Source organism: Panthera uncia, assembly GCF_023721935.1.
Source record: "Panthera uncia isolate 11264 chromosome A3 unlocalized genomic scaffold, Puncia_PCG_1.0 HiC_scaffold_12, whole genome shotgun sequence".
NCBI lineage: Eukaryota > Metazoa > Chordata > Mammalia > Carnivora > Felidae > Panthera > Panthera uncia.
The window spans coordinates 31,283,732-31,293,210 of record NW_026057579.1 but is presented as its reverse complement, the minus strand read 5'-3'; the positions used below and the strand labels follow the sequence as shown (position 1 = coordinate 31,293,210).

The window sequence follows — 9,479 nt, the reverse complement described above, 5'->3', positions numbered from 1 at the left end:
CCCCCCCCCCCCCCCCCCCCCCAGCTCTGATGCTGCCTGGAGACTGGCGGTGTGGCAAGCGGTGCTTCCCCTTCCTGGGTCTGTTTCCTCACCTGCCAGATGGGAGGGTTCTGTTCGATGATCTCAAGTGTCCCTTCCAGCCCTGAAATGCTATGATTCGAGGAAACGTGTCTGAAAAAAAGAAGCCGATGGAATCTGTTTCACACACCTGATCTTTTGGTTCAGGAGCTTCTTCTTTTAACGTAGAAATTGGCTTTGAGTCATGTGATTCTTTTTAGTCAGCTGGCCTTTTTTTTTTGTTGTGGCGTCAGGGCATTTTCATTTTCATAAGCCCTCTGTGAACACAGGGCACATTCCTAGTAAGGCACGGCGCATCTCATGGCGGGGGGATCTCACTGATGACAGGCAGGTTGGACAGATTAGCCTTGGCCAAGTCCCAAGACGGGGTTCCTGGGCAGATGTGACCTTCCTGGAGTTTGGCAGAGACAGAGGCTGGCCTCTGTCTCTGGGAAACGAGAAGCTGTTTCAACAGCGACCACGTTTTCCCTTCGGGGTTTGCTGAGGTGCTCGGAGACTTGGATAAATGACACTTAATTGTTTCCTAGAGGAAAATTACCTCAAGGGTGAGTTGAGTGACCAGGGACTAATTGCAAATGCAGATCACTGAAGACAGGCTGTGCCAGGGAGCATTCTGGACAGGAGCCCTCACCGCTTCTTCCCGGGTCACCTTAGTGCCCACGAGGAGCCTTGCACTAGTGGCGTGGGGCCACGGCGTGTTTTCTTAGTGTGCATTTCTTACCCGGTATGTGCGCGTGGAGACACCTTCCTCCCCACCTGCCACTTATCCACACCCTCAAGCACACAGGCTGTGGGTATGTGCGTGCATGAGAGAGGGAGAGAGAGAGGGAGAGAGAGAGAGAGGGAGAGAGAGATTGAAGCAGGAAGCCGAATTTGGATGGTGTCCTCCAGGTGGATTGAAGTTTGAGACTCATAATCAGACCTCAGCCATGTTTCTACCCATAAGGGTCCTAAGATATAGAATATAAAACTCTTTAGTGTTAAGGTTAAGAAGGGCTCTGGAGTCCACAGAAGTCAGTACAGAGCCAGGACCAGCCTTTGGGGTTTTTGACACTCAGGTTAAAGCTATGTCACCACCACCACCACCACCATCAGCAGCAGCAGCATCTAAATTGCATTTTTAAAAAATGCTTGTTTATTTTTGAGAGAGAGAGAGAGCACGCACGAGCAGGGGAGGGGTAGAGAGGGAGGGAGGGAGGGAGACAGAGGATCCGAAGCAGGCTCCGTGCTGACAGCACAGAGCCCGACGTGGAGCTCGAACTCACGAACCCCAAGATCATGACCTGAGCCGTAGTCACATGCTCAACCTACTGAGCCACCCAGGCACGCCTAAATTACATTTTGAGCAGATACAGAAGACTATTTCTAAGATATATGCGGGGTATAAACGATAATCAAAGAGTGAACACCAGCATACCCACCATCCAGTGAAAGCAAAGGGACAGACCATTCCTTTTGAAATCCTAGTAGTGACATTAGCCACTGTCCCTGAATCTTTGTGAAACATCCCTTGCTTTTCTAAGCTGTGTTATCACATACATTTGTGACCCTAACCGATACGTTTAATTGTGCACGCGTGTGAACTTTATGTAAACCTACCGTGTGTTCTGTGGGGCTGGCTGTTTTCGCTCAACAATATGTTCCCGTGACTGTTGAGTAGACCTGTAACCCATTCATTTTACTTCTGTCTGCGCTCCTGTTGTAGGACCTACCACGGTTCATCCGTGCCACTACGGATGGAGACTTGGGTCACTTCCAGCTTTTCACCATTGAGAGCTGCACTTCTTGTGTGTGCCCGCTGGGGGCGCACTCACTAGCTGCTTTAGCGTGAACACTTAGGAGCGGGATTTCTGGCCACAGAGCATAGGCACACATTCAGCGTTACGAGTTTGTTCCAAACTGTTTTCCAAAGGGGTCGAACCCATTTATGCACCATCAGTGGTGTGGAAATGCTCCCCCCTGCTCTACTTTCTTGCCAGCACGTCAGCTGTTTACATTTTTGCTCGTCCGGTGGGTGTGAAATGTCTGTCTGCGTGTGTGTGTTGTCCGTTTGGGCCTCATCTTCTGTGAGGTGCCTGTTCACGTTTCTTTCTCAATTTCCTTTTTGGTTCGTAAGCGTGTGTTACAGATTGTATATATGTAGCCTTTGTTATGAGCGCTGCAGACAGCTGTCCCCCGGTCTATCGCTTGTGATGAACATAAATTCTCAGTTTCATGTACTTGAACATATCATCTCCCCTGTAGTTTGTGCTATTTGTGTGTTAAAAAAGGGCTTCCCTGGCCGAGGGCATGAAGGTAGCCTCCTGTATTTTATCTAAAGGTGTTGCCTTTCAGGTTTCGGCGTGTAATCCACCAGGAATTGATTTTTGCGTGTGGAGTGCGGGAGAGTCCATTTCCCTTCTTTTTTTTTGTCTTCCTTAAAGGGATGTTCAGTTGTCCCAGCACCATTTACTGAAATGATTGCCCATTTCCTCTTGCTCTGAACTGTCGTCGTGCTCGTGAATCAAGTGTCCATCAATGTGTGGTTTGGTTTCTGGCCTTTGCTCTTGTGTGTAACTGACTATCAAGTCTTACAAGAGCGTACAGACAAAATCCTGTCGAGAGTTTGATTGAAATGACAGTGAATCTGTAGCTCAATTTCGGGAGAATTAGTATCTCCTTATAATATTGAATCTCCCAGTTCACTTACATGGTGTATTTCATTTAGGTCTTCCCTATTATGTTTCAATAACATTTATAATTTTATCCATAAAAGTCTGGCACATCTTTCTAGTAGGTTTATTCCTAGACCTTTGAGATTTTAGAGTTCTGTGTACAGAATTACATGTTTACCTGTTTGTTTCTTCTGATGCGTGAAAATGCAATTGATTATTGTACATTAATTTTTTTTCTATACCAATTTTATAGCCAGCATCGGATCGATCTCTTATCAATAATGGTAATTCGTCTGTGGATTAGTTTTTTAATCAATTATTATTATTATTTTTGTGTGTGTGAATAGTGAGAGCTTCTATTCTCTCCTTCCCTATCCTGATAACTTTTATGTTTTCCTTACATCACCGCGCCAACGAGGACCCGCAGCGCATTGTCGGGGCGAAATGGCCACAGGGGCCACCTGTTGTTCCACTCTTACCGGGGCATTTGCCGTGCGTGTGGACCATTCCCTGCTATTCCGGGTTTAAGATGTTTCATCTTGGGTAGATACCACATTGTATCAAATGCCCTGCCTGTGTCTATTGACCCGGTATATTTTCTGGTACTTGAATCTGTTACCCTGTTATACTGCATTACTTGGTTTAGCGTATCTAATTACTCTTGCGTTCCTGGAATAAAACTCCTGCGCAAAAAGTTGTTGCAGTCAGTTTGCACGTCCATACTTAGTTAGGACGTTTGCACTGACGTCTCACGAGTGAGGTTGGCCCCCGCTTCGCTCATATTTTTCTCCTCTGAGTCTCGTGTTTGAGGTGACACTAGCCTCATAAAATGAGCGTCGAGACGTTCTCCCTTCTTGTGTGTCTGGAATTCTTTGTAACTCGGGTGCCTGGTGGAGGTCTTTGGTAAAATCACTTGTCCTCAGCGTTTGCTCTGTGGGAAGACTGGAAAGTACAGATTCTCCGCCTTCTCTCTCGTGCTTTTCGGGGACCGCCGCCCTGACTTACGCATGGTTGCCTTTTGAAGATACGGGAATGTTCTTGGCGTCACGGCATCTTCGGCGTCTAAAAGTAGTTTGATGCTCCTGAAGCCCCTCCTCTCAGGCTGATCCATTGATTATTTATTTGTTTTCACAGAGAAGTGATTGAAAAGAAGCCCGAGAAGTTTAAAGTCCAGTGTCTGACAGACATCAAAAATCTGTTTTTTCCAAACACGGAACCCTTTTACGCTGCTTTTGGAAACCGACCGGCCGTAAGTAACAGACGGGCTACGTGAGAGCTCTTGAAACTTACTGTCTTTCCTGACAGCGGTCATCGGAAGGGTGGGCCTGGGTGACAGTGTGGCGCCAGCATCCCCTCCCACCAGCAGTAGTTGTAAGGAGAGACTGCACATTATTTCGTGGCCTTTTGTTTCCTTGGAAGCTCGGCTAGTGGATTTCCATCTGAAGCTTGCAGTGTCGGACTAGAAACTTCAGATTCCAAATGACTTGCTGAATTAGTAAAACAAGAACATCGAATAGGCTTGGCCCCTTTCTACCAGGAGGGTACCACAAAGCCAAGCCTTAACGCCACGGTGAATTTGGCATCGCAGGTTTTAAGAGCACTGTTGCCTACGGTAAAAGATTTTAATGTGTACTACCCACATTTTTGCTGGAGAGTTTAGCAGTCTGGATAATACAGTTGGGTACTAACTTCCCGGGAAGAGACTTCCCCTTTTGAAACTTATGCCTGAGAAAACGGGTCAGAGAATAAAACAGCCTCAAGGGGTGTGAGAATTGCAGGGGACGAGGGGACGAGGTAGGCTGTTTACTCATTAGCTCAGTTCTTGCATGGATGAGCGAACCGAGGCCCAGGGGGGGAAATCTGATTTAATAATTTCACATCCAGAGATATTCTTCCTCTACACTCCTTGGAAGTATAGTTGTGGTTAATGAGAGTTTTATAAGACTGCATCAGATCCGGAATATTGCGTATTCGTGTTTACAATGAACTCTTTTTTTTTTTTTTTTTCCTAATTTATACTTCACCAAATACAGGATGTGTATTCGTATAAGCAAGTAGGAGTGTCTTTGAACAGAATATTTACTGTCAATCCCAAAGGAGAACTTGTACAGGAGCACGCAAAGACCAACACCTCCTCGTGAGTATCGCGCACGTTTTGTGGGATTCCTGGGTCATTACGTTGTCGTTGCGGTCTCCATCTTGGAATGATGTTTTAAGGTTCACAGTATGCCTTTTTATCCTTTGTTTCCTGTATTTTAATCTTCAGTTCCTGCCAAGAAAATGTATTTTAACTCCTTGTATTTTGTCCAAAACCTCACTTTTGGACCGTCTGCATGAACTCAGATCCCCTCTGGATCCCCACGGTCTAAACTTCGTGGACAGGTTCTGCCACCGAGTGGAACGGAACGAGTTTCAAAACTAGTGGCTTAGATTTGCCAAGCTAGGCTCGAAAAGCCTAGCACGCAAACGGGAAATGTAACCAGACTTTACTAGCCTGTGAAGCTGTATTTACAGGCGAGACACTCTAGGTGTTTTCACACACGGACCTGAGATGACGCTCACCAGAAATGTAAGAATTCTTCTCGTCCCCTTGGTCGGAGCCCCGTCCGCCTGAGGCAGGGGGCTGACTTGGGCTCCCGTTTGAAACGAGGCGTCCTGGCCGGCTGCAGGATCTCTCTGGACCCTGGGGTGCTTCACCCTGGCCTCCTAGCTCCTCAGAGTGGGAAGCCTTTCCTTGGCCCTCGTGGTGGTGAGCTTTGCCCACCGGGCGACCCCGGGCACACGGTTGCCCTCCTGCTTGGCCTGTTCCAGAGGCTGCAGGGTGTGTGCAGACCTAGAAAAGCGCCCGGGGCCCGAGTGACCCCACAGGGGCCTGTGGGACCCTCCTCACGGGGAGGAGGGGAGCTGGGGGGTTGGTGTTGTGCAGATACCTCCAGTGGTTTTAGGTAGAGGAGAGATTTAGGTTCCCCCCAGAGCACATTTTTACTTCCAAGATGATCCTTTTACCTGCTCAGGCTTCGTGGAGCCCAAACGGGGGCCAGCTTTAGGCTGGAGGGAGCCCTGGGGCCTGCCCCCCTCAGCTGCCTCCCCCAGTCGTGCCTGCTTCTAGGCAGTTCACAAGACACGTGGGGAGAAAGGACAATGGAGCCAGGGGCCTCCTCCGTCCTTGGAACGCGAGGCTGCCTCCCGACTGGCGACTGGCGGGATGAGACTGGGGACGGACTGCCTCCTTCCCACCAGCCGTGCAGGGTCTCTCTGCCCGCCGCGCTCAGCCTGGCCCCGACAGCACCCACCTGGGTCTCCCGTCTCCCATGTTCCCCAGCACAGCGCCCTCCATGTGCAAGGGTTTCCTGGTCTGGAGAAGGTCTAAGAAGAAGTCTCTTTTTCAGGGTCACAAAGAACTTGAACTGATGGGACGCTGCACGTAGCAGGTCCGTCACAAGGGGGCGTGGGAGGAGGGTTCGCCCCGGAGGCCTGTGAGGTTGTCACATTCGCTGAGTCTCTGGGCCCAGGGTGGGCGGCTGCGTGGGCTGCGCGGGAGGGACTCTGTCCATTGTCATCCCCACGCTGGGTGGGGGCCGCAGCCCTCCCTGTGCGGGAGCACCTCTCCTTCCTGTCTCTGGCACTGAACTTGGGGCCGTCACCTCGGATCCCGGGACGCTGTCCCTGAGAAACCCCTGAGCCGCCTTCCGATGGAGCCTTGCCGGTCCGCGGGGCCCGGGGTAGAGTGCCAGTGGAGCGCAGACGGGCCCAGCCTGTACCCGGAGCACTCCACAGTTTGGATCTGAGGCCTGCCACCGAGGTGCTGTTCCCGCGGGGGGCCGGGGGGGGGGGGCGCCTCCCACAGCCACAGAGCTCAAATGGGTCTTAAAGCCGGGAGGCGTTTTAAAAATCTGTTTCACTCCCCAGGAAACGCATCATTCTTGCTCATTAGGGGAGATTCTGTGCAAGCACGAGGTTCCGCATGAGCCCTTCGGGGGTCCTTTATTAAATACACACTCTTGTCCTTATGGAATAAGTTATTTGACGCCTGAGAACATGCGAATTCCTGGAGTTTGTGTCGAAAGCCCATTTTGGTTTTTAGAAAATTGGAACCGGAGGGGGACCCGGTGACTGTCGGGGAGGACTCTGGGGAGGTGCGGAGAGGTCTGGGCCTGTCGGAGTTTCTAGTTGGAGGCTCCCGGAGGTCTGAAAATGCATATTCAGTGTAGCAACTTCCTTTTTGTAGCATAGGCCACAGAGACTAACACGCGGCCTCTTGAGAATACACACAAAATGGCATGGGAGACTATTGCAGGGAATATTGAGAAACACTGATCTAGCCCCAACTCCATATTCTGTAAAGATGAAGGGCCTGAGGCCCAGAGAGGGCAAGACACTTGCCTAAGGTTGCACAGCAAATAAGGTGGGAGGCTTTTTCCCTAAGGCTGATGATTAGCGAGGGCTGATTATTTCCTAATGTTAATAATGTATGTTGAAGAAATTCCTCGAGCACTGAATCTGCATTACTTTATTGTCACATTTGGTATTTTATTTAATTCTCATGCGAACACTGGGGCAGTTTTCTTTTCCTTTCCCTTTCGGTTGAGGAAGTTACGGCTTAGAAGGATGAAGCCCTTTGCCCAGGGTCACTCAGCAGAGCTGCAGGTCACGTCTGTGTCCCCTTGACCCAAGGCCCAGGCTCTTTTCCTTGCACAGTGGCAGCAGTCTCTGTTTGATGCTCCAGAGATGGGCTTTATCTGAGATTCTTCTCCCTGTGCTCCTCCGTGAGCTCCACAGCGATTCCCGCTTGTCTCCCTTCTTCTGTCCTTCCTGCCAAGTCAGGTTCCACCCGCCTTGCCCAGGGGGCCTTCTCCACGCCTCTTGCCATCCTCACTGACTGCCTGTGAATTGGTGAGGAATTGTTCTAGAACAACTGCCATAGCCTTAGCAGGTGGCTTGTGTCCCCGGGTTGGTGGATGTCTCCTAACTTCCAAGCCCCGCGCAGGGTACAGGCAGGTGTCCCCGCGGCTGGGTGTCCCTCGGGGGCAGTGACGCTGTCCGTTTTCCTTCCAGGTATGTGCGACTCTGCGAAGTGGTTGACCACGTTTTCCCGCTGCTGAAAAGAAGCCATTCTTCGGACTTCCCCTGCTCGGATACTTTCAGTAATTTCACCTTTTGGAGAGAGCCACCGCCACCTTTCGAAAACCAGGATGTTCATTCTTCCTCCGCATGAAACGTCCCAAGCGGCCTCCTGACGTCGTGTGAAGACCCGGCGCCCCCGATTAAAGGATAGGTTTTGGGAGCCGTGGAGCAGGAGCCCAGGAGCCTGACGTGCCGTCATTTGCTTAAGAGCAGAGAAATCGGAGGGGCGTCTCTCCCCCTTCCCGGTGCCCCGGGGTTGGCGTTTCTGAGTGAAGTGTGAAGGGGGTGCTTTGCAGGCTTGGGGGGCGGGGGGATCAGGTGCGTTTAAAGCGTGGGAGGCATGTCTCGGTCATGGCTGAAAGCCAGTGGCAACGTTCTCCGGTCCCGTCCGGTCCCGCCCGCTCCCGCAGCAGCTCGTTATGGGCTGACGGGCCATGTGGCACAGGTGGCTGCCTGGGGGGGCGGGGGGGGGGGGGTCCCTGCCGATGACGGTTCGGCCGAGGAACGCCAGATGCGCAGGACTTCGGTAGAGGAGGGGCACGTGTCCATTGGTGGCCTGTGTGCCACACCTCCTGCTGGTGCAGGGAGGGCTGAGGGTCCCTGGCTCTGCGGGGTCTCCGCCCTCACCCTGCTGGCTTGGCCCGCGGGGTCCCCCTGCAGGATTTGCCGACGGGTCTGATTGTTAGCTGAGGAGTTCTGGGGTTCCTTTGGTGAAAGGTAATCTAGGTCATGGGCGTCTTTCCCTCGCCGCCCCCCCTCCCCGCCGCCTCAGTTTCGTGGCCCGAGGCTGGAATATTTATGCCTTAATGCACCTGCGGCAGACGTTTTATTTAGAATGTGCTTTGTCCAGCTGTCTGTAACTTTGTAGCGCCTTAAGTTCGGATGACAGTAGACGTTACTAGGGCAGTGCTTGCCATCCGCTCCACTCCCTGCCAGCAGCCTCTATCCAGCCGGGCGGTGCCGTGGACGTGGACTTGAACTGAGCTCGTGCCACACGGGAACGATGGGGAGCTCTGTCGGGAGCTCTCAGAAGAAGCGAGGTGGTTTTATGAAAATAGTTCCAAGAAGTTATGTTCTTTGTAGGCACGGTTATTTATTACTTCACTCTGACTGGGTTATTGTTACGAGCATTTTAGCCATATCCCTCCTATTATAACTGTCGTTAATATATTAAAAAGATGTAGAGGTGAGACCATCCAAAGAGCCTTATTCTGTATGTCTCATGACACTGACCTTCTTTTGGAATTTCTGGGTAATACATTTTCCTTCACTTTTCCCCCTCGAATTAAGGGCAAGGGGATAAATAATAATTTGAGTGACATTCTTTAAGCCGGCGGAAGAGAATTCCATTCCCTGTTTGTGAAATTGGCTTGTGGAGAGAACAGTTTGAAAAGTGAAAGAATTATTTTGGTGAAAGATTTTGCTTTACTTTTTGAAGTATTATTTTTTTAAAGAGTGTTTTACTCCAATGACTGAAGTGCTTTCCTATTTAAATCGCATATTGTTAGAGTCCTAGGGGGCAGAAAAGGCAACAGCTGAATGACATTTTACTCTTTCTGTGAAAGAAAATCCAGGCGTGTGGCCTTCATTGTGACGGGGGGGGGGGGGGGGGCTCTGTTAGCA

At 50.7% G+C, this 9,479-nt stretch overlaps 1 protein-coding gene across 3 annotated transcripts in view; it reads left to right on the top strand.

Moving 5' to 3' along the window:
• The window catches only part of LPIN1 (lipin 1), an 80,907-nt gene extending 72,877 nt beyond the window's left edge, over window positions 1-8,030 (top strand). For all 3 annotated transcript variants that reach the window (XM_049652510.1, XM_049652511.1, XM_049652509.1), the window contains 3 exons: window positions 3,867-3,981; window positions 4,766-4,869; window positions 7,788-8,030. In XM_049652510.1, coding sequence (XP_049508467.1) covers window positions 3,867-3,981; window positions 4,766-4,869; window positions 7,788-7,947 — 379 coding nt within the window. In that variant the 3' untranslated portion in view covers window positions 7,948-8,030. The remainder of the gene's footprint in view (window positions 1-3,866; window positions 3,982-4,765; window positions 4,870-7,787) is intronic.
• Window positions 8,031-9,479: the final 1,449 nt, after the last annotated feature.